This window comes from Ostrea edulis, chromosome 4 (genome assembly GCF_947568905.1).
Source record: "Ostrea edulis chromosome 4, xbOstEdul1.1, whole genome shotgun sequence".
Classification (NCBI taxonomy): Eukaryota; Metazoa; Mollusca; class Bivalvia; order Ostreida; family Ostreidae; genus Ostrea; species Ostrea edulis.
This window is the reverse complement of record NC_079167.1, coordinates 84,534,395-84,559,440: the sequence shown is the minus strand read 5'-3', so window position 1 is coordinate 84,559,440 and position 25,046 is coordinate 84,534,395. Positions and strand designations below refer to the sequence as shown.

General features: G+C 34.8%; 1 protein-coding gene across 1 annotated transcript in view; it reads right to left on the bottom strand.

The window, feature by feature from the left end:
- LOC125669201 (ATPase family AAA domain-containing protein 2-like) overlaps positions 1–22,268 on the bottom strand; it is a 30,102-nt gene extending 7,834 nt beyond the window's left edge. The window contains exons 1-20 of the mRNA XM_048903642.2: positions 22,116–22,268; positions 19,741–19,838; positions 15,797–15,843; positions 15,339–15,565; positions 14,623–14,725; positions 13,789–13,974; positions 13,587–13,701; positions 12,999–13,224; positions 12,232–12,373; positions 11,986–12,134; positions 11,516–11,764; positions 11,336–11,426; positions 10,927–11,241; positions 8,245–8,365; positions 7,904–8,090; positions 7,515–7,700; positions 6,874–7,009; positions 4,486–4,679; positions 3,801–3,960; positions 22–144 (exon numbers count right to left, since the gene is read on the bottom strand). Of these exons, the coding sequence (XP_048759599.2) occupies positions 22–144; positions 3,801–3,960; positions 4,486–4,679; positions 6,874–7,009; positions 7,515–7,700; positions 7,904–8,090; positions 8,245–8,365; positions 10,927–11,241; positions 11,336–11,426; positions 11,516–11,764; positions 11,986–12,134; positions 12,232–12,373; positions 12,999–13,224; positions 13,587–13,701; positions 13,789–13,974; positions 14,623–14,725; positions 15,339–15,565; positions 15,797–15,843; positions 19,741–19,838; positions 22,116–22,202 (3,142 nt within the window). The 5' untranslated portion in view covers positions 22,203–22,268. The remainder of the gene's footprint in view (positions 1–21; positions 145–3,800; positions 3,961–4,485; positions 4,680–6,873; positions 7,010–7,514; positions 7,701–7,903; positions 8,091–8,244; positions 8,366–10,926; positions 11,242–11,335; positions 11,427–11,515; positions 11,765–11,985; positions 12,135–12,231; positions 12,374–12,998; positions 13,225–13,586; positions 13,702–13,788; positions 13,975–14,622; positions 14,726–15,338; positions 15,566–15,796; positions 15,844–19,740; positions 19,839–22,115) is intronic.
- Positions 22,269–25,046: the final 2,778 nt, after the last annotated feature.

Below are 25,046 nucleotides of genomic sequence, written 5' to 3'. Positions count from 1 at the left end.
TCTCACAGATGGCTGCATTACCTCTATTCTTCCTTGATTCAGCAATCTCCTCACACTGTTTCTCAAATTCTGGATCCAGCTCTGTTCCAATGATGGCATGGAATGTGTCCCTCAGTGCACAGGCTCTGTGGCGAATGGCTCGACCTGTAGAGAGAATACAAATAGAAAATTTACCACTTAACCTGTAGCAAGATCATAACTGGAAAAATGACCACTTAACCTGTACAAAAAACTAACCCAGAAAAGTGACCACTGGACCAGTAACAAGAGCACAGACTGAAAACTAACCACTCTACCATTAGCAAGATCTATATCAGGAAAGTGATTAGTCAGAAAGGCTTCTAGAGTGTTACATTGTAGAGGTGGTCATTGTAATCAATGAATAAATTTCATACTGATAATGAATTTCACACTAATAATGACCTAGTGTAAATGACCTTGTGTAGGGTTCATCATACACACTTAGGTCATAGATAACAGTGCAAGGTATACAAATCTTAACTTAATCTCATTGGTTGCTAGGAAATTTCATGCATTTGCAGATGCATGAGGTAGATAAAGTTCTTCTTAAACATTGGGTACTATCAATTCAGATTCTTGACAAAGGTCACCTATTCTATCAATGCACTACCCACATCTGTACTTTTTTTCAATCCATAAAAGGCATGATCTTTTTATTCATAATTATAGATATATGCTACAAACAAAAATTTTAATGTAAGGATACCTATTCATTTTTAGGAGTGCAAATAAAAGAACCTTGCAAGACATTTATAGTCTCCCTTTTGTAAATTTTGTAAGACAATTCTTTATATTGTTTTCTCCTTGTCTTTTAACTTGAGTCCATTATTGCATTTTGGAAAAGATACAAATTACTAAAAGTCTGTCAACGGTGATCTTAATAGCCGATCTTAATAGCCGTGTCTTTGTTGTGTATACATTACTATAGATAAATCTCTATAACACTAGAAATCTGTAAACACTACATGATCTTACTAGCAGTGTCTTTGTTGTGTATACATTAGTATAGATAAATCTCTATAACACTAGAAATCTGTAAACACTACATGATCTTACTAGCCGTGTCTTTGTTGTGTATACATTAGTATAGATAAATCTCTATAACACTAGAAATCTGTAAACACTACATGATCTTACTAGCTGTGTCTTTGTTGTGTATATAGATAAATTTCTATAACACTAGAAATCTGTAAACACTACATGATCTTACTAGCTGTGTCTTTGTTGTGTATACATTACTATAGATAAATCTCTATAACACTAGAAATCTGTAAACACTACATGATCTTACTAGCAGTGTCTTTGTTGTGTATACATTACTATAGATAAATCTCTATAACACTAGAAATCTGTAAACACTACATGATCTTACTAGCAGTGTCTTTGTTGTGTATATAGATAAATCTCTATAACACTAGAAATCTGTAAACACTACATGATCTTACTAGCTGTGTCTTTGTTGTGTATATAGATAAATTTCTATAACACTAGAAATCTGTAAACACTACATGATCTTACTAGCTGTGTCTTTGTTGTGTATATAGATAAATCTCTATAACACTAGAAATCTGTAAACACTACATGATCTTACTAGCTGTGTCTTTGTTGTGTATATAGATAAATCTCTATAACACTAGAAATCTGTAAACACTACATGATCTTACTAGCTGTGTCTTTGTTGTGTATATAGATAAATCTCTATAACACTAGAAATCTGTAAACACTACATGATCTTACTAGCAGTGTCTTTGTTGTGTATACATTAGTATAGATAAATTTCTATAACACTAGAAATCTGTAAACACTACATGATCTTACTAGCTGTGTCTTTGTTGTGTATATAGATAAATCTCTATAACACTAGAAATCTGTAAACACTACATGATCTTACTAGCAGTGTCTTTGTTGTGTATACATTAGTATAGATAAATTTCTATAACACTAGAAATCTGTAAACACTACATGATCTTACTAGCCGTGTCTTTGTTGTGTATACATTACTATAGATAAATTTCTATAACACTAGAAATCTGTAAACACTACATGATCTTACTAGCCGTGTCTTTGTTGTGTATACATTACTATAGATAAATTTCTATAACACTAGAAATCTGTAAACACTACATGATCTTAGTAGCCGTGTCTTTGTTGTGTATATACATGTAGATAAATCTCTATAATTCCAATGTTATTTATTACAATTGTTTTGATTGGACAAAAATAAAGCTGAACAAGAGTTTATACTGTACATCAATAAACCCGAAAAAGCGATGTATTCATACACGCCTGAAAACAAATAACATAGTGCGGGGAAACTATTCAAATTTTTGCAATTGTTAATAAAGTGAATGAATTGGAATTATAAGAATCAAACGTTCTTTTTTAAGAATTTATCGATGTGTAAACTCCGGACATTTTACTCACAAACTCAACGTAGTTCCACACTCCTGTGACGTCATAAGATTTTGCAAAGTCAATGATTTAATGACTGGAACATAAATTTTGTTGGAGTTTTTTTCAATAGTTATTTTTAAAAAAATTGTCAGCCATAAAATATTTCTAAAGTCTTAGTTATATTTGAATAGTCAATGATATGTTTCAAAATATTGAATCCAAGGACAATAACTCCATTTTCAATAAATTATTTATCAAGTCCATTATGAGATAGATTTTCTTTATTTTTCACAAACATTTTACCAAGGTGATAAGGAATCATTATCTGTGTGTTTTCGTGAAATTACATAAAATTTTAATCCATGAGTGGTTTTAAATAGCTCAGCTGTATGGTGCCAGACTTCGGTTTTTATGGGGGTATACATACTCTAAAAGCTATAAATTTGAAATTATTATGGAAAGGTATGGATTTTTTTTCATAAATAACTATAATAGATGTACATCTACTAATATAAACAGAAAAAATGATATGTAAACCATGCTATAAGGAAATTATGTCCACATTTATTCGTTTTTTAACATTTTGGAGAACAACGCTAATTCAATAACTCTGCACTTATTATTCTAAAACTTGATGAACATATTTAAAATGACGTGTGTTTTAGTTATTGACATGTTTCTTGATAAATAAATTCAATTAAACACTTTTCTTGTTTTTATTTTAAAATAACGACAAATAACTGTTTCCAATGAATTTCATAAAAATCTACATAGGGGTACATGACTTCAGTAGTGTCTGTAATGAAAATTAATATGGAAATCCTTAACTAATTTGCATTTTTTCATTACTCTGAATGTTAATTTATTGATTCCAAACAAAAAAAATGCTACATAAACCCCAAAAATCCAGGACTAAGGACCCACCTTAACATAAAAGTGCTTCGCACTTTTATTCAGTCTGTGAGTAAAATGTCCGGAGTTTACACATCGATAAATTCTTCAAAAAGAATGTTTAATCCTATAATAACACTAGAAATCTGAAAAACACTACATGATCTTACTAGCCGTGTCTTTGTTGTGTATACATTACTATAGATAAATCTCTATAACACTAGAAATCTGTAAACACTACATGATCTTACTAGCAGTGTCTTTGTTGTGTATACATTAGTATAGATAAATCTCTATAACACTAGAAATCTGTAAACACTACATGATCTTACTAGCCGTGTCTTTGTTGTGTATACATTAGTATAGATAAATCTCTATAACACTAGAAATCTGTAAACACTACATGATCTTAATAGCCGTGTCTTTGTTGTGTATACATTACTATAGATAAATCTCTATAACACTAGAAATCTGTAAACACTACATGATCTTACTAGCAGTGTCTTTGTTGGGGTTGTATTCCAGGGCGTTACTACAGATTAGATCCACGTCGCTTAAGAACTCCTTGCCAGTCTGATACTGATGCATGTCGATCTTGGACATCATGGTGGAGAGATCCATGGGTCTGGAGATCACTTCATAGTAGTCTGGCACCTAAATAAACAACAGCAGACTGAACACCAATCCCTTCTCTGTATAAATTGACAGTACATTAATATATTTGTTATCTGTATTAAGTACACAGTCAAAATCTTTTTCTCTAGGACACTAATCAAACTGTTCACAGCAATATATTGTTAAGCACTGGTCAGTGATGCAGAGTTTTAAAAACAATTTCATCAAAGACTACATGTACATGTATGTTCAAATAGTTCTTAACAACTGCTCTGTATGCGAGTGGAAGTGTCTTAAGGCATCTGAAGCCTGATTACAAGAATAGAATGCTATCTGAATTATCTAAGCAAAGTTATTGTAAACTACAATGCTGTAAATGTAAACTATAATTATAGTGTACATGTAAACTACAGCGGTGTACGTGTAAACTACAACGGTGTACATGTAAACTACAGCGGTGTATGTGTAAACTACAGCGGTGTATGTGTAAACTACAGCGGTGTATGTGTAAACTACAATGGTGTACGTGTAAACTACAATGGTGTACAAGTAGATGATAATTACCTCTTCGATATCTACAGGGCGAGCAAAGATGTAGAATTTCCTGTCTTTCACCACTTTGTTAACAACTTCTCTAAGGAATATACGTAACTCCCTTAGTGTACTTTCTTCTTTGTCTCTCACTGCCTTAAGCTCCCTGTCTGTCAGTTTTCTGGGAATAGGGGGAGGTGCCTTGGGTAGGATCTCTAAATCCCTGGCTTAAATATCAATTATGCACTCAATTAAAACCAAATATAAAGATCACTGCACTAAGTTGTTTGTCACCTAAACAAAGCCATAACGTTTTAAATACCATAAATCTGTCTAATTTCGCTGTAGATAAAATAGTTTCTGTAAAAATAAAATCTCCTATGCTGCTCTTTAGTAACAAAACTAATTCGGAAATTCAAAGTACACAAAAATTTATCTACAGAGATTTGATCAAATTGATCTATCTAGTTTTACGAATGTAAAAGTCAAGAAAAATAACTATTAACGAAGAAATTTCCATGAACAAATTATTGTTTCAAATCTAGTGCAGTAATGCCACACAAGGTTAAAATGATATTCTTCCTGAAGAAATGATTATTGCTGGTTTGACAAGTCTCTAACTGAATCGAGGAATCAGCATTAACAAACTCAAATCATAAGAATTTCTATTCGTAAATTTCAGTATTTTACTTTTACTCTTTAATGCAGCAATATATCACAAGATATATCACAAATATTTACAGGTCAGACATCATCTATGATGTCACAATAGATTGTTTAGCAAATAATATTTGCAAATATTTAACTGGCTCTTCATCAATATGGCATCAGCCAATCAAAGAGCAGATTACATAACTCTTGCATGAGAAGTGCATGCATCCCATGATTCATTGAGTTCACTTTCGAGTTGACATATCGTTCTCATTAAGTGGACTTTGGTGTTTTATGAGATAGATCACTGTTTGTTATCTTCAACTTTTTCAGGCATCAGATATATGCAAGAAACTTTGGCCAGCTGGTAAGAATGCTAGCTTTAAACACACATAATTCCTGTATTTTACAACAATTACAAACCAACAATAAATAATTAACATTAACAGCCAACACCTCACCCTTCTTTTTCTGTTTTACACCTAGACAAGAAACTTCACAAGTACAGCTGCCACATCTCAGTTATAAAGCACAGGATTTAAGGTCTTAAAATTAGGGCTGTTCCAGAAATGATCAAATGGGGGGGTCGGGCGGCAAATGATATTTTTTTGTGTGGGTGGTCGTATTTTTTCATATTTTATTTGGTCCGTGGTTGGACTGTTAAAAAAATATTTATTATGGGTAGTGGGTAGTTTCTATTGTTTTATTTTGTGCCACGTGGGTGTTGAGTTTTCAGAATATTTTTATTGTCGCTCTTGTCGTGTTGGTTACAAAACGTCGGAGGGAAAATTGAAAACGTGCTTTCGAAATCGGAAGTAACATAGAACTATTCGAGTTGTCGCTCTTTGCAGCGCATAACTTTCCATTACGGCACTCTTCAAATTAGAGGCGTGTTTAGTAGGGTCCCTTTGGACGTGATGGCGGCGAACTCTGTTCTGTAGATTATTACAGTTTACAGTGCATCGATTTTGGGAATATTTTGAAACCAATAGGTATTCCGTTTTCTAATAAAAATAGGCAAACCTTAGTTGATTTATACGAGGGTACCGATGCGTTATATTTATCAGTCAGTGTGATGGTGATATAGAGGCTTCCGGGCGCGGGCTCCATTAGAAGACGAACGCTTCGTGGAAAAACATATCCATACCCATTTCATGATAATAGCATCGTTTGGACTCCCAATCTTTCCAACATTCCCGCCATAGATGCCTTTGATTGTTGATGTGACATCGTTTCTTCAGAACTACTGTTATACAATGTCGCACAGGCATTACCGCGTCATTGACTAGAATGTTTGTCCCGAAAACCTCGCGAGATTTGTACCGTTTTCATTTTTAAAAATATTTTTGTGGTGGGTCTGGTTAGTTTTTTTTTTAATTAGATGGGTCATTGTAAAATGAGTTTATCAATTTGATGGGTCATGGGGTAATTTTTTTTTTTTTTTTTTAATGGGTGCTTGGTATATACAAAAGGTTGGTAATTTTTTATTATTTTTTTTATGGGTGCTTGGTATATACAAAAGGTGCCTCCTGACCCCCCCCCCCCCCCCCCCCCCCATGTATTTATTTCTGTAATAGCCCTTAGCATGGACGAAATTTACACATGTACATTTTTCTTCTTCAAAATTCATCAAAGGAATTGTTCCAAAATTTGCCATGAAGATAATACTTTTTAATCTACTGTAGCTTATATTTTTATGTAGTGTAGTAAATGGTTTCGTAGTGAGGAATTACCTAAGTTTTATCTAGGATTTTTATTGTTTTATTTTACCTCTCGTTTTCCTCACAGTCTTGATCTTCACGGTCTGATTGAGAAGCAGATCCTGGAAGAATTCTCTCCTCTCCTCCTTTGATGGATTGTCAACATGTATCACCTCCCCACTTTGCTGTCCAAATATGCCCTGAACCTACAATGCAGAAATCATCATTTTTCTTTCACAAATGAATGACACAGATTCCATCAGTCATGACCACAGTACAAAGCTAAAGAAGAAGCATCAATATAAGATGTAAGACTTGTTTGTTAACCATAAAAAGAATAAAATAAAGCTTAAAACATACCCCTGGAAAGATCATTCATGTGAATAGCACCCATTTACAATATTCAAAGTAGATTCATATCAAAATCTTAAATACTGCTTTGAATTAAAACACTCCATTATATCTATTATATTAGTGCATCTATTGTAAAATGTATGACTTTTATCATTACAGGTTATTTTGGTGGGGCTTTAATTTTGGCCAAAACAATCAAAAAATTTAAACCCTTTTAAAAAAATTATAGGACATTTAATTCAAATTGCCAAATTTGTAACCATGAAAATCTTTAAGATAAGCTTTTCTCTTAAATTTGCAAGAGTTTACACCCCCACTACACAGTACTTTAAACAAGTTAATGATAATCCATCTTACCCAGGGGTCTATCTGTTTGAGGGGTTCTTCACTGGTTGCTAGGAGCAGGACTGCTGATGAAGGGTCCAGGTTTTGTATTGTGGTTAAGAGAGTGGTTCTCATGGATTCAGAGAGAACATCCCACCATTGGTTCATACGGGGCATGTAAACAATACAAGGCGAGGTTCTCATGGCCTCACGAAACACCTTCAGAATGAACAAATCTTACGGTTAGCAACATAAATGTAAAAACCAGAAAGATATGCAAAATACTTAGATCAAATAGCAGCAATACTTATAACACTGATTACATATGTACTAAAATAGTATCTGCGATGTTTGTATGATCAGTACATCTTTAGTTTTCAACCTTGTTATTCAAACCATCCAAACATAAAACCTCAACTTACATGAGCACAGGCTTCCTCCGGGCTCCTGGTGGATACACAGAACATGGTGGATAAATCCAACAAATGAACAGACAGATGTTCCAGGTGATGTAACAGAGCGGGACCCAGGTGTGTGGTCTGTCCCCTCCCTGCAGGTCCCTCCAATATCAAACGGGGGCGATACAAGCACGGCTTCTTGCTGGAGAAACTGTTCAAGGCAATAAAACTTAGCTCAGTCAAAAGTACTTTCATATTTTGCATAAAACAATTCTTAAGACAGTTTTGAGATAAATCATCCAATTGAATTTGAATACAAATATCATATACCAAAGTAGATTGAACTGGGATGTAGTGGTGGATACCTGATCAGATTTTTCATGAATTCTTCATCAGTGACTCGATTTCTCCTCTTTCCCTCATATATTGTTAGACCCTCGTGATTCTCATCATCAGTCCACTCATCGTCCAGTCCCTGAGTCTGACCTACAACAGATTACTGTCTATATAAACACATTAATCAAATACAGGTACAAATAAAACGTCCACTCATCATCCAGTCCCTGAGTCTGACCTACAACAGAATACTGTCTATATAAAAACACCAATCAAATACATGTACAAATGAAACGTCCACGTGTTAATACAATATAAAAACATGCATAAAGTGGAGCTAATTCATCTAACTAGGTCATTGATAGCACTCTACATGTAGATACAGAGCTTGTATTACAATTAATATCAGTGACGTACTGGTAACATTGGTATAAACTAGTACATATGACATGCTATGAGGACTGTCTCAAGTATAATTTTGATGACAGTGACAATTAAACATGAAAATATTACATAGTAAGGTCCTCAAAGCTGAAGTTTGATATCATAGAGGGCTAGACAAATTTTTGTCAGAAATAATGAACAGGGCCAGGATTCAAAATATTAAGTTAAAAATTGTGCTTAGAAACTTTATGAATACAATCTTAAGTGTTTCATTTTTAAGTATAAGTTCAAGAAAAATATTTATGAACTGATGATTAAAGAGTTAAAAATAAAACAACCTAAGATTGTATTCATAAAGTTTCTAAGCACTTTTAACTTAATTCATTTCTAAGAAAATTATAAAACTTAACTCAAAACTCTATATAAATGCATGGTATATCCTATACAAAAAACATGCCCTTTTGTGTTGGAGATAAAATAAAGTTAAATGATTGTTAGTTTTTTAGTTTAAACAATATTTATTCGTAAATAATTCGATAATGTTTACAAACAATGTCTTATACATGAAATAGATTGAGAAATAAGCAAATGATTGTTACGTTACATCATCTATCAAAATTATTTACAGATTATAAAAATAGAACAAAGGCTACACAATACAGGGTGAAATCAAACTTTTCATGGTTGAAAGACATCCATGTCATCCCTTTTACAAAGTTGTGTGTTTCCTGTGACAAGATATCTCAAAGTAAGAGGGACTGTCAATGCAATTCATTAGAAATCACCATTAGAGCAACCTTAAAGGCCGGGAGTAACCTAGAAAAATTTACACCCCTACAGCAATTAAGCATATGTGGCAAGAGGGCAGGGCTTAGCAGTGTTATCAGAATAAGCAGCAGTCTGATGCCTGACTCTACACGTCCTCTGTAGCAGACGATATTTTGAACAGGGAGACTGGCATGATTAATCAAAATAAACTAAAGTTTTCCTGCATTTTTCTACCACTCTGCTCGATCTGTGAGGCACTGAAAGGATATGTTTTTACTTTAACAAAACTTCACTCTAGGAACTACAAAATGAATTCATCATTGTTTTATCCATGTCTTTTAAAACATGTAGTTTTTTTGATAATATACACAAATATTGGTATATTTGATATACTAATACTTATGATTTTCCTCTTGGTACCTTTCAATTATGAGAAGAATTTGGGGGAAATTGTAGCTGTGCAATGGAAGACATGTGCATTGAAGGATTATAAAGAAACACTTTGTCCATTATGATATTTGGAGACCTACTATCTGTGATTGTCTCTTTTGACATTGTAATGTCCACACGTAAGAGTCCAGATTGAGAGTAATTTTAGAGTGATAGTTGAACAATTGGACATATTTGTCATCAATGATGAAAGACAATGGGAGTTACACAACTGGCCTAGGAGATTGTTGCTTAATCAGACAAACACCATGCTTGACATTTTTCGAGAAAGGGTACCAGCAATCCTGCAAAACTCTGAAACAGCGATCAGACTGAACAGTCCTAATGAGTTATTTTTATAAAGTTAACCATTTTTTTTTAAAGGAATGTGATTATATATAATTAAAAAATAAAATCTGGATTTACCAATGATATATGAGTAAGTACTTTTTTTCCACGTTGTACAGTGATTTGATTACATGTTTCCTTTGGTGCAATCCCTCTTATCTAGAACTAGACAAGCATGCTCGTGCAATATGTGAGTCAACATCTGGTGTAAACAATAACAAAAGATAATCACACCCACAAACTGCCAATCTCTAGTTTGAAATACAAATTTAGCCCTGCTTCAGAGTTTTGAGGCCAAAATTAAAACTTCATGAGAATTTATATGAAAAATAGATATGGCCAATTTTTGCACAGTTATGAGGGGAACAAGCATACCCATTTTAAAATTTCAGAACAACAGCTTAATCTTTATTTTTGCAAAATAAGTGCTGCAATCTGAATGTGACCAGAAAATTCATATATTCCACCATTTTCACCGATTGGCTGCTTTTATACCCAACTGCTGGCCTTTAAATCTATCAGATTGTGCAGGAAAAGTTCATGGATGAACATAATGCAATTCATGAGAAATCACCATTAGAGCAACCTTAAATCTATAAGATTGTGCAGGGAAAGTTCATGGATAAACATAGTGTATTGACGGGTGCCAGTGTCCACTCGCAAATAGGTGAATTTAACAGCTGCATCAAATTCTGTGCTAAAAATGCTAGCCCAAGGAATGATTCATCTTCATCTGACATGCCAAAAATTTAAACAACAGTATCCATGTACAATGTACTTACTTTTAGGGTCCTGAGTTGATGCTTGAGCAATACTGAGAGGAAATACTTTATGTAAAGTTTCCAGTGCAGCCAACAGTACATTTTGCAGCAGCGGCTGAATGTGACAGCTGAGAGCTTTTCCAGGGGATGCCACACATCGCTGGGAGGCAGGGACAATTGACTGCATGGCTATTTGAAAGTCCTGAGCACTCACACAAATACTGGACACATCAATCTGAAGCTTCTCAGAGGACTGGTAGATCTGGGGGTACCTCCGTCTCAGGGCCAGCAGGGTAGCTTCAGTACACAGTGCCTTCAAGTCAGCCCCACAGTAGCCTAGGAGTTATATCACAGTCTCAATAATCAATCAAAACAGTTCTTAGTTTCAGTGCTTTTACAAACTCATAATGAATCAAACGAGATTTCTTACCAACACAGAGATCAGCCACACTGTTAATGAACTGAGGTAGTAGTCTAGGATTCCAGTCTTTAGTGTGTATGGACAGAATCTGCCTTCTTGCCTAGGGATGGACGAACAGAATAACAAAACAACTCGTTCTTAAAGAGTCCAGCAAAATTCATTCAATGATTTTACTTTGTTCATATTTACCTCTTTTGAGGGTAAAGGAAACAAAAATTCTCTGTCAAATCTGCCTGGTCTTCTGAGAGCGGGATCGATAGAATCGATTCTGTTGGTGGCTCCGATCACGATTATCTCCCCTCTGTTGTCCAGTCCATCCATCAGAGCCAGGAGTGTAGAAACAATGGAGCTGTGAATCTGATCCTGGCGACTGGATCTGACTGGTGCAAGTCCATCTATCTCATCAAAGAAGATGATGGAAGGCCGCATCTGATAAGCCTGCACACAAAAATTAAAATACCTAAAAAACTGAGTCAATTACAATCAATCTTTCAGTCAATAAAAATTTCTGGCACAAATGGAGTAGAAATATTTTTTTGTTGGACTCAGAAGGTAGGATTGCAAAAATCTTGCGAACGAAATATATTTTCCAAACCAAACAATTGTCCTTCCTCTAATCAAAAGGCGTATAGATTACACTCCTGGTCAAACCTTCCTACCTGATCAAATAGAAGACGGAGCTGACGTTCCGATTCCCCGACCCATTTACTCAAACAGTCGGCTCCTTTCCTCATGAAGAAAGCCACACGCTTATCTCCCTTGCTGCATTCATTGGCCAAGGCTCTGGCTACCAAAGTTTTCCCAGTGCCTGTTAAATTTCACATGAATTACAAGCAAAACATCAACAACAACAAAAATTCTATCAAATTACGACTGAAATGAGACAATATGCATGTAATCTCTACCCGGTGGGCCATAAAACAGACATCCTCTGGGAGGTGCGATCTTAAATCTCTCAAAGACCTCCGAATACAGAAGGGGGAAAACCACCATTTCTTTCAGTGCTCTGATGTGCTTATCAAGGCCTCCAACACTGGCAAATGTCACCTGCAAATACAGAATTTTAAACATTTATTCTTTCATTTTCTCAGTAGGACACCATGCATTTTCAGAACAGTGATAAAATCCAGAGATTTTTAAAATCCAGGTTTGTAGGGGAAGGGGACCAAAATCCAGTCCCATTTCTAATGGTGAAAAGCATTAGTTTTTCAAAAAAATTATCTTGCAACTCAAATGCAGTACTTAATTGTTCTCTACTTAAATTTTAGAAGGAATTATTCTGGTTCCACCATTTTTATTGCATCTCACAGTATATTACTGCATTCCCAATAAACTTTTGCTACGTCGTACAACATGAAATATTTTACATACGATTCTTTAAGAAAACGAGCATATATTTTTAATGCAAAAACATATATCTCCAAGACCGATACATAATTCTAATAAGAATGAATTAACAATTGATAAAATTATTTAACCAAGTAATTTAGAGAAGCATAAACTCGCCCCACTTTGAATCAAATGTCCCTAAAGGCCTTAAATATTCCATTAGCTTAAAATTCCTGAAATCTGAAAAATAAGTGCAAGTTTTCAAATAACATGTACTTTGTAGAGAGTATACCGATTGATATTTGACAGAACGAGTGTAACAATGATTTTGTGATAATCTTACAGATTTATCAATTGTCATGGGGTCAACATCTGCCAGACTGGCCCCAATCCTCTGCCGGTCCTTCATGGTCCCTACAACGTCCTTGTCGGCCAGGTTCATGGGCAAAAGTTGATTTCTTGCTCTAGCCATACTCTTTGTCTTCCTTCTCTGAAAATGCCCCTCATCGCTGCTAGATCCCGAGGAGGAGGAGGAGGTACTGGAACTACCATGAAAAGCTCTCTTTCTTCTAGAAAATCAAGACGGATTACTTAGATACACAAGTCAGTGATTAATATTACACAAGTCAGTGATTAATAATTTCCTTAAATTTGAATCCAATGAAATGACCAAATCTCAATGCAAAATTTCATTCTTTCAATATAACAGTTCCAATTCAAGAATTACAAAAGACAACTACAATTGTTTTCTGGATCCTACTAAACTCAAAACCATCTGGATCTTTGCTTAAGGGAGATGAATGGTTGATGGAGTGTTTTTCCCTCTCCTTCAGCTGACTTGTCTGTGAGCATGTGAGCAGTGCACCCCTTATTTCTTACCTGAGGTTGACTAGTCTGTGTGCATGTGAACAGTGAACCCCTTGTTTCTTACCTGAGATTGACTCGTCTGTGAGCAGGTGAACGGTAGACAGGAGAGTGTTTCTTTCGTCTAACAGGTGAATCAGGTGTTTCAGCAAATATTGTGGGTTTTCTACGTCGCCTTTCCTCTGTAAGACAAGCCAGAATGACGACTGTGTAAAATGTGTACTTTCATTTGAACTACCTGAAGCATGGTTCAACATTCCTATAATTACCTATTGGCACTTCGAACAGCTGTGTTCTGGGTTTGTGTTCCCTGAGGTAATATGAACGTCTCTGCGATTTATCAGATTTTTTTTCCTTTTCTTCATCATCCTCTTCTTCATCATCATCTTCATCTTCTTCATTATTTTCATTATCCTCTTCGTCACCATCTTCAGCATTTTCATCTTCACTAGACTCTACAGAACACAACCAGAATAAGAGCATTCGAACACAGACTTTGCAAATTCTGTATTTAAAGTAAAAAGCAACTAACACATTGATATCATAACTTTCTAAATCACTACATGGTCATGTAGTTTGGCATGTAAAAATTCAAGTATTACATTAACATTGAATTGAGAGTGAGACATACAAAAATAAAAAATAAAATTTAACTTTAATTTTCATATGATACAGCAAGAGAATATTTCCAAACAATTTCATGCAATGTCTAGTCATTTAAAGTCAGAAATGAAGCATTCTATCATTTGCTACTGTTTTTTGGTCAAAATATGTTTCAAAATTTCTGTGTAAAGGGAAGTTTTCACTTCTTGTTATATTTTCATCCACATACATTGGAAAATGACTTTGCCCAGATTTATATTTGCCCTGTTTATTGCAAGATTTCACACAGTTGCTTTATTTGCTGTAAGGAAAATAACATTATATGAACTTTTTCAGCAAAATTTCCAAAGTCTGAGAAAAGTCCAACATTAATTTATCCCAAGATAATCAACAACTTCTAAAATAAATTCAGTAAAAAAGTTTTGATTATACATCTTTTATCAAAATAGTCTACTCTGCTTACAACAATTAGACATGAGGTTATTAACATAAACACTCACCACTCTCCGATGTCTCATGTACAGGCATGCCATACATATCTCTCTTCACCGGTTTTCTCACCCGCTTCACACGGCTGTACATGCTTTCCTCCATGTCCTCGATCTGTCAACAAATACTACTTTAATGTCATTCACACTGTCATTTTATATTATCACCATATTGCTTTGGACAAAATGGACCTACTTGCATTGGTGATTTATGAAATAAAATGGTTAACCAGTATTTGAATTTATTAATGACTATTTCTGCATTATTGTCTATCTACAAATACAACTGGTAAAATGTTTCTTTGAAATTTATTCAGTGCAGCAATTATCATTAGAAATAGTTGTGGCCTTTCTTCCGTATGTATTAAAATAGAACAAAATAAAAGAGTTTGGAAATTTTCTGTCATATCCATGCACAAGATATTGATCCAAAATTCTATTACTTGTGACTGTCAATGACTTCAAAACCTAAAACTTTGCAATCAGGTCCTAGAAATGTGGATGAAAAAAGCAGAATGTTACATTTTTCAAATGTTCTTTGGCAACATAAATAATGTCTTAAATATCATACATAATTATATTATTAAATTTTGAAAAAATAATGATTTCAAAAAATGAATTCTTCTAAACCAGCCATATTGTCAAAAGATTATGGAGTACCTGGGTCTATGGGGGATAACCCCTTCACCCAGTAAGCTGTTAATGCTGTAAAACAAATAGTTACATACGTCAACATCATTTGTTTCTTCCACCCTTCTCTTCTTTCTGGGGTTGTCCTCTTCATGTTCATAGCTTTGTTTATCAACATAGAGAGCCCTTTCTAGGATCTTCGGATCAAATGTTCCATACAGTAATTTCCTCTGTCTGCTACTGCGACGCACTGTCACTTCTTCCTTCTCTACGGCTGGGTGACATCTACGAAGGGATGATTTCACTGATGGTGTTTGATGAGATTCTAAAGAAAACAAAGGTATTAGTCAAATCAATCTTGAAATGTGTTTCTTTAAAAATGTCTCTTTAACCTAATTTTGTGAAGTTGAAACATGTTAGTAACGCACAATTATTCTTTCTACAAAAATTAGTGACTGGGAGTATGTATACAAATTAAATAGTGTGAGAGTGCTTCAAATCATGCTTTTCAAAGTGACCATTAATGACCAATGCTTTGTTTTCTAAGTATCCTCACCAATGTTGCTTTCTTCATCTGTTGGATCATCATCATCTATCACAAACCTATATCAGATAAAGCATTCAATTACTGTGACATTGTTCTGAAAGTATAACATTGAAAACATTAAATTTAAACCTATATCAGATAAAGCATTCAATTACTGTGACATTGTTCTGACAGTATAACACTGAAAACATTAAATTTAAACCTATATCAGATAAAGCATTCAATTACTGTGACATTGTTCTGACAGTATAACATTGAAAACATTAAATTTAAACCTATATCAGATAAAGCATTCAATTACTGTGACATTGTTCTGAAAGTATAACACTGAAAACATTAAATTTAAACCTTTATCAGATAAAGCATTCAATTACTGTGACATTGTTCTGAAAGTATAACACTGAAAACATTAAATTTAAACCTATATCAGATAAAGCATTCAATTACTGTGACATTGTTCTGAAAGTATAACACTGAAAACATTAAATTTAAACCTATATCAGATAAAGCATTCAATTACTGTGACATTGTTCTGACAGTATAACACTGAAAACATTAAATTTAAACCTATATCAGATAAAGCATTCAATTACTGTGACATTGTTCTGACAGTATAACACTGAAAACATTAAATTTAAACCTATATCAGATAAAGCATTCAATTACTGTGACATTGTTCTGAAAGTATAACACTGAAAACATTAAATTTAAACCTATATCAGATAAAGCATTCAATTACTGTGACATTGTTCTGAAAGTATAACATTGAAAACATTAAATTTAAACCCATTGAATAACAATGTAATGTCCTATACTAGATCCTTGTGTACTAAACTACGTAAGCAGATCAAAGAATTTAATATTAAATTGATTAGTTCTACCTGCCTTACTTGTGATATGTTTTACCTGTCCTAGGTGTGGTGTGTTTTACCTGTCCTAGGTGTGGTATGTTTTACCTGTCCTAGGTGTGGTATGTTTTACCTGTCCTAGGTGTGGTAGGTTTTACCTGTCCTAGGTGTGGTGTGTTTTACCTGTCCTAGGTGTGGTGTGTTTTACCTGTCCTAGGTGTGGTATGTTTTACCTGTCCAGGGATTGACATTACTGGTTGTACGGAGCAAGTCAATACCCAGTTCAGACAAGTGAAACTCAATACACACTTGTCCAATTGGGCAAGTGATTATTTCAGAAGGAAATGTGATTATTTTCATTTTGTTAAGCTTCACAGTGCTCCAAGTCGCATCTGCTATCAGGTCACAAAATGGTGACCTAAAAATATTTCTGGTCGCCATTTTCAAATTTCTAGTCGCCATGTTCAAAATTTCTACTCGCCATAGTAAAAGATTTTGTAAATATAAGACTTACAAGGTTTTTTTTAAAAATATGAGTATCTTTCAAGTAAAAAATCAACACCCATGTATACATTTTGTTTGTTTTATTTTTAAACTGAATAGAAATGTACTGTGAAACATGCTGGATGCTAAAAAGTCAAGTTTTTACTCTGGCAAAAGTTGTAATTGCACTGGGCTATCCTGTATATTTTACAGTACGCTTCTGGAGAAGAAACCCAGCATTCCACACAAGGATTTGCTTGAAAGTTATCAATAAGTGGGCCTTCACTGCTTATCATGTTATGCGAATAAGAGCTCCTAGTTTTGTTGGATATTTTGCTGAACAATTAGTACCAGCATCAATAAGAACACTACATCCCGAGTTTGATTGTCTTTGAAAATTAACAGTAACAGTTGCCCCGCTCGACTTACTGCTAAAAATGCAGTGACGGACAACGACATGTCTCTTACTGTTACCGTGAATAGTCACATTTCCACGTTTGAAAGATGTACACTCGGTCGTGGCGAAATAGGACAATGGCTGTCCAGAAATGGTGGACGTTGCTGGCTAATTGGCCTCACAAATTCTGCAAAACATTTTGCCACCACGAAAATTCCCTCCGCCATTTAAGGACTGGGGTTCTTCCTTTACTTTTGCATTTCTCTTTAGACACTGCTACACCATCTTTTAATGCAGAACTTTCCCCGTGTGATTCTTGAATTTCTTTGTTACATGTACTAGGCTGAGGCTTCTGTTTTTTACTATTGATAAATCCAAAGTGCTCTAAACCTCGTTTTCCCGCCATCTTGATTGTTTTGACCGAGACTGAATAATATCTATTCAGACTTCCGATCCCGATTCTAAAATTTTACTGGTTGCCCAAATTTTCTTCACTCGCAAAAATGCAACTTAATTATTATCTCTAGTCGCAAAATTGATTTTCTGGTCGCAAATGCGACCGTTTTACTCGCAACTTGGAGCACTGCTTCATAAATATTAAATATTAGGAAATAAAGTCAGACTTCATATTTTGTGTCTTCTTTACAGAATCATTTAATGAGTGTGGTATGTTTTACCTATCCTAGGTGTGGTGTGTTTTACCTGTCCTAGGTGTGGTGTTTTACCTGTCCTAGGTGTGGTATGTTTTACCTGTCCTAGGTGTGGTGTGTTTTACCTGTCCTAGGTGTGGTGTGTTTTACCTGTCCTAGGTGTGGTATGTTTTACCTGTCCTAGGTGTGGTATGTTTTACCTGTCCTAGGTGTGGTATGTTTTACCTGTCCTAGGTGTGGTATATTTTCCCTGTCCTAGGTGTGGTGTTTTACCTGTCCTAGGTGTGGTATGTTTTTACCTGTCCTAGGTGTGGTATGTTTTACCTGTCCTAGGTGTGGTGTGTTTTACCTGTCCTAGGTGTGGTATGTTTTACTGTCCAGGGATTGACATTACTGGTTGTACGGGGCAAGTCAATACCCAGTTCAGACAAGTGAAACTCAATACACACTTGTCCAATTGGGCAAGTGATTATTTCAGAAGGAAATGTGATTATTTTCATTTTGTTAAGCTTCATAAATATTAAATATTAGGAAATAAAGTCAGACTTCATATTTTGTGTCTTCTTTACAGAATCATTTAATGAGTGAAAGTTCCTTTCAAGTAGGTTACACCATATCTTATTCTATTAGTAAGTCGTTCCCAATAGAAAAATTATGACATATGACGTACCTTGTGAGAAAATGGTGGCTTCACAACCATCTCTCTAAGTATTTTAGTGAGGAAAACACTCAAAAAGAAGATGATAAAAAAAGGGGAATGTAAAGAATAAGTTGAAATCTCAATTAAAAAGAAAACTTGAGCTTAGGTAGCACAGCAATCCCAATTTATGGGTTTAATTGATACTGACAATGGGTGTTAAAAATTTCAGTGTTACACTTGCTAACACTGGCTCTTTGTCTTTACCAGTAATACAATTTACCAAATTGATAACATCCATGCAAAATTTTTATCGAGTTATTGAATAAAACTGATTTGTTACACCTTTGAAACGTTTCGTTTTTGAAATTGAAATAACACATTGAGCATTTCAATCAAATATATGTATAAACATTTTGCCACAAGTCAAGTCCCTTGTCCGTTATTTCGCGGTGAAAAGATCTTATTTCCCGACATCTAACTTTGTAATTTTCTGATATATAACTGACATGCTAATTCATTTTTCCATCAATTGCGGTCAACTACAATTTACAATAATACTCCTGGATGGGGCGACCCAAGTACTTGTATGAAGCTACAATTCACAGTTGTAACTTCTTACATTTGGTGGGGTAATGAAGGCAAACTTGGCTTTCACTGATTGACCTTTGACTGACACCACAAAGGGGGCTAATTAAATTACTGGTTGATAAAATACTAGTTGATCGGTGTATAAGAGTAAAAATATTTGAGACAATGAAGTATTTCATTTGGAAAAATGAAAGTTTGAGCTTACTTGCCTGAAAAGGGTAGGCGAGATAAAAAGTTAATGTCTGTCTCTGCTGTCCTGAGTGTGTTGTGTTTTACCTGTCCTACGTGTGGTGCGTTTTACCTGTCTTAAGTGTGGTGTGTTTTAAGTGCCCTAAATATGGTGTTACCTGCGCCTGGTGGCTGCTCCAGTCTTCTTACTTGTCGATTTTCTGAGACTCCTTGGGGAGAAGTCAACAACACCACTACTTTCATCACTTTCCTCACACTAAAAAGTAGAAAATCCTCTCCATTATTTTTGGAAAATATGTAATTCTATAATTATTGAGCAACTAAGAAATTACCACTGAAACTATTAACACTTGTAACAAATCCCACATTCAACAACCAAGGGTCTCACAAAAAGAAAAAGATAAAGTGCCTTATATCACAACAAATCCCAAGCTTTATGATCTAGAGGCTCATGTAATACAATATCCCCCAAATATTGTAACAAATCCCAAGCTTAAATCATCAAGAGCCTTACAAGTAGTCCCACAAATGACATAAATCTAAAGGATCTCGCATAATACGCATCTTACAAATCAAAACATATTTCATCTTTGATAACCAAGGGTCTCATGATATACCTACTGGTCTCACAAATCTAAAGTTTAACTATTTCCTTATTTCATGTGCTGTGAACATTTCAGATCTGCCACCATAATAAAAAAAAAAAGCTACATTTTTCTACCTGCACTTGGGAAGCTCAGGCCTATTGCACTAAATTAAATTAAGCTTTTAGTCCTTGACACTTCTATTCAGAATCTTTAGTGCTAAATCTCTGACAACATACTTAGCCTTGTTGAGATTTTCATGAATGGTGAAATGGAAACAAGGGAGTATACTCGATTACTATGTACTTTAACACTGCAATAAAAATGAACATAACATGTCTGTTACATTAACATGGACCAAAACCATTGCATTTCAATCTAAGTACGCTGCTCACCAATGTTGTTCATTTTTCACCTTCACATTAAAAATGAGACCTTAGATCTGTGCATCAACGTACAGGTATAGCATCACACACTAAAATCACTTCTGGGAAATATCAAAATCTTTTCACTTGCAGTCTATGCGAAAGTTTTTTGGACTACACAGGACATTCGGTCCTGTGTAATCAATGAACACACCGGACCGAACCAAATTTTGTCAGACCGAAAAACCTAATGTAAAAAAGTGAAACACATGAAAATGTAAAACCAAGGAAATCTTATTTATTACACTAGTAATACTATACCAGGGATCCCTCCCGCATAATACTTTAGACGGTCCATGCGGTTTAATCACATTCATTTACGTACTAGGATTTGTGTGATATTGTTTACTTATAAAAAACATTTAAATGGCTCCGCGTCAAAATAATAAAGCTCAAAACCGGACACTGAGACATCGGACATTCCGGTCCGGTGTAAAAAATGACTCATCGGACCTGAGGCACTGCACATCGGTCATGTCCGACGTCTTTCGCATAGACTGCACTTGCAAATATTTATATCTTACACTTCATATTTAATTGACAAAAACACATCTTACATTTAAGAAATTACATAATGAATTATATCTACTAAAAATTGTAGAGATATTACAATTGAACCTTAATCATTTACAATAAAATCCTTTATAAAAGTAAAACAAAAACATTGAAGATGTTTAAGTTTACAATCATACACTATATAATACCGAGCGAAGCTCGAACGGGCCGAAGGCACGTCCACGAAGCAAGGCTCTAAAGGTAACACGTATGTAAAAGAAAAAATGAGAAAATCAGTAAATACATGGAGATAATCTCCACATACGTTCACTGAAAATTTCATAAAATATATATATTTTTAAATGAATCATAATCTACCGTACTTAATGGAATTATGATTATCACTTGGATACGACAATGACCATTTCATGCTACGCTCGGTCCAATGGTCTCACCGTATATAGATTAGAACATGGTTGCACAAACATTAATTAACATATAAACACCATATAGTTGTTACGCAAAATGTTCTAAATCTATCATTAATGAACATTAGATAAATTTTATTAAATCCTTTTTTATTTCATGACCAATGGTTGAGAAGTTTAATCAATAAGCTCTCGAGTACATATCTGCGATTGTCAGTGATTTGTTATAAAGCACTACATATCTAAAAATAAAACATCAACACCAAATTTTCCAAAAGTCATTCAGCATCAAATGCATAGGCCTATCACGTCAAAAATTCAGGATTATATTTTAGAGTGTTCAGCTTGTGTCAAGTTAAATAGGACGGCTTTAAACTACTTCCTTGAAACTACTTTAATTTTCAGAGTACTTATACATTATTGAAATGAAACAGGAAAAAAAAACACCGATGAAAAAATAAACCCTTATCGGTATATATCTCTACCCCTCTGTTTGTAACTAAATGAGAGGGAATTTTCGAGGAAATTCGAAACTAATGAAAACCCTTTGTTCGATATCAGGGATTCTGTGGTTTCACATTGAAATCAAATTTTATCTTACGTGCGCAGCATGTTTCCTTTCAAAATCTTCGTTCGATAAAAATTGAACTTCTGGTCGATTTTCCGACCTATGTCTGGTATTCACCATTCTTTTTCGGCTGCTTTCCTACTTTCATGGAGCCTATTCACCACGGCAGCACTTACTACGCAAAATGTAGTCCAAATGCTTATCACCAATTTGTTTTCAAAGTATCATCAAATATGATATTAATTATGTGAAAATATTACGATAAGAAGTCTTTTGATAATATGAATAACAACACTCTCCCTATCTTACATGTTTTTATTATGCGGAGGAATCCATTGTTATTTTCATAAAAGAGGTAGAAATGGCGCCAAATGTGATTGCGTGAATTCCCTCCTGCCTTCAATTAAAGTGGATGAAACCATTAATCACAATGATATTTTCAAAGCTGGGTGAATACTTCAAAAATGAAATGTTAGGAAAGTGAATAATTCTATTAAATAAAATGAAAACTCATTGGGAGCTTGTTTCCAGCATTATATGGATATTTACAGTTAGTGAACTTTTTGCACTTTTTTGAGTATGCGAGTTATCTGTCCTTGATAATTACATGTATGCGATTTATATATATTTTTTTAATTTAAAATAAGCGATGACTTTACAGAACTTTTCGCTGTGAATTTGTTTTTATACTTTAACTTTCTTTCTGAGATATTTTTTATATAGAATCTACACTAATTTTTTTGATAACCCAAATGATAAACCACTTTAAAATAATATGTGTCGGACAAAAAGTTTGTTTGTTTTTTAAAAATATTTTCATCGTTTTTTGGTACATGTCTTCGCAATCTGATTAAAATACATGTCAGCGCTATTTGAGAGATCTGTATTTTAATCAGATTGATGTCTTCGTATTTCCAGAGACTTGTCTCTGGTATTTCAATATAAAATTCCTAGATTTCCCTGTTATCATGTCGGAAAACTGATCGTGTTGCCCCCCCCCCCCCCTACCTACGTGGTGTGGAAACTATCCCCCCCTCCCCCGGTTTGGGGGGGGGGGGTTCCGTCCGTGTAATCGTTTCACACTATTGTAAGCTTTAGAGGTTGGCCCTCTATTGGTAGGCCTATAATATGATAAATCTTTATCATACTGGTATACGGCCAATCTCTAAAGCAGTGGCGGATTTAGGGGGGGGGGGGGGCGCAGCCGGCGTCCCCCCCCCCCTCCTAAATTCTCAAATTTAAGGTAAATCGTGGTATCTTGTTTAGAAAAATGTTCTAAACGATAAAAGAAGCAATAATTTCTTCCACTCCCGGAGACATAAATGACAAAATCTTTTGATTTCTATAATTACTTTATTGAGAGAACTCTCTTTTTTTTTTAAAACCCCTTAAAATTTGCGTCATTTTATTAATTTCACCTTATTAAAAATTATAGAAAATAGTACAAATGACTAAATAGGAGATGCATATTTTAAGCCCTATATAGAATCTGTACAATCCAGGAGCTTCCGGGGGCTTCGCCCCCTTGACCCACTGGGGGCCTCAAGGCGGCCCCCAGCCTTATAAAGTCCCCCCCCCCCCGTAACCGCAATTCCTGAATCCGCCCCTGTAAAGCTCACAAAAAGTATGGTATACGGCCAATCTCTAAAGCTCACAAAAGGTGTAAAACGATAAAATGAATCGATATTGGGGTGAGATAGACAGGGAATCCACACATTTTTGAGAAATTGTCACTGCAACAAAAACAAAAGTCAGAAAAGGGTAGCAATATCCATGCCTGTGATTTTGTCGCTGCCTTGAAATCAACACTCGAATAAATGCTTTTATTTTACTCCCAACAACACTCCAAATGATGGCGCAACGTGTAAGGCCTTATCCCACCAGCGACAATATCTGAATTTTACTCCCTGACAAAGCTACAATCCGATTTGGACTGGAACCACGCAGCGCTAGTTAACAAACCCTCTCCTGACTCGAGACTTCTTTCCACTACAGAACCATAGACATATACATGTCTATGTATAGAACATATCTATTTTATTTTCCAATCAAGGGCCCTCATGGGGCAACGTGAAAATATATACAAATACTATACATATACAAGTAAAGAAAAAAGTGGTTACATAACGCATAGTTATATACAAATACAGTGTCATATATTGTACAAAATAAACTTTCCAGTTATATTTAGAATAGATGGCTCTTCAGAACATAATATGTAAATGAATTAAAAATTTTGTTCATCGTTAGGTTTAGTAAAAATTTTAACTTTTTTTTTTTCCCTATGGCACCACATAAAGATTTTCTTTCATGGACAAACATGGACAAACTTTTCACATTTAAAAAAAAAAGAATCTCATCACCTAATGAACCGGAGTTGCATAAATTTGTTACATATTCGTTCATTCCTAGTAATACCAGAATATCTACCAATTTCAATCATAAGTTTATGAGCTGATATTCGTAACTTACAAATAGATCTTCTACGAAGAATGGCATGTAGCCTATACCAAGTTGACCGGAACTTGCAGCGAACAGGGTACCTGTAAAGTGCGAAACGAAACGAAATCTACCGAAACGAAACGAAATCTACCGAAACGAAACGAAACCTACCGAAACGAAACCCAACGAAACGAAACGAAACCTACCGAAACGAAACGAAACAGATTGTATAACCGAACTCTTTTAATCATACTAATTAAAAATGGTATCTTAGGCCCCTGTGAAAGTTACCACATATAAATAAAATTCGCCTCCCCTTTGATGTAGGCTTTCGGCTTGACTGTTACAAAGTTTTAAAAGCTGGAAAGGGGGGAGTAAGCACAAAGTACATATCCGTAGTTGATTAAATGCCATGTACAATTAGCTTCGGATCCATAAATTTCAGAACCGAGGGTTACAGTCTCAGAGATCTGGGGAAACACACTATACGAGGGGTGGGGTCTCCGACGTTGGATCCGCCTT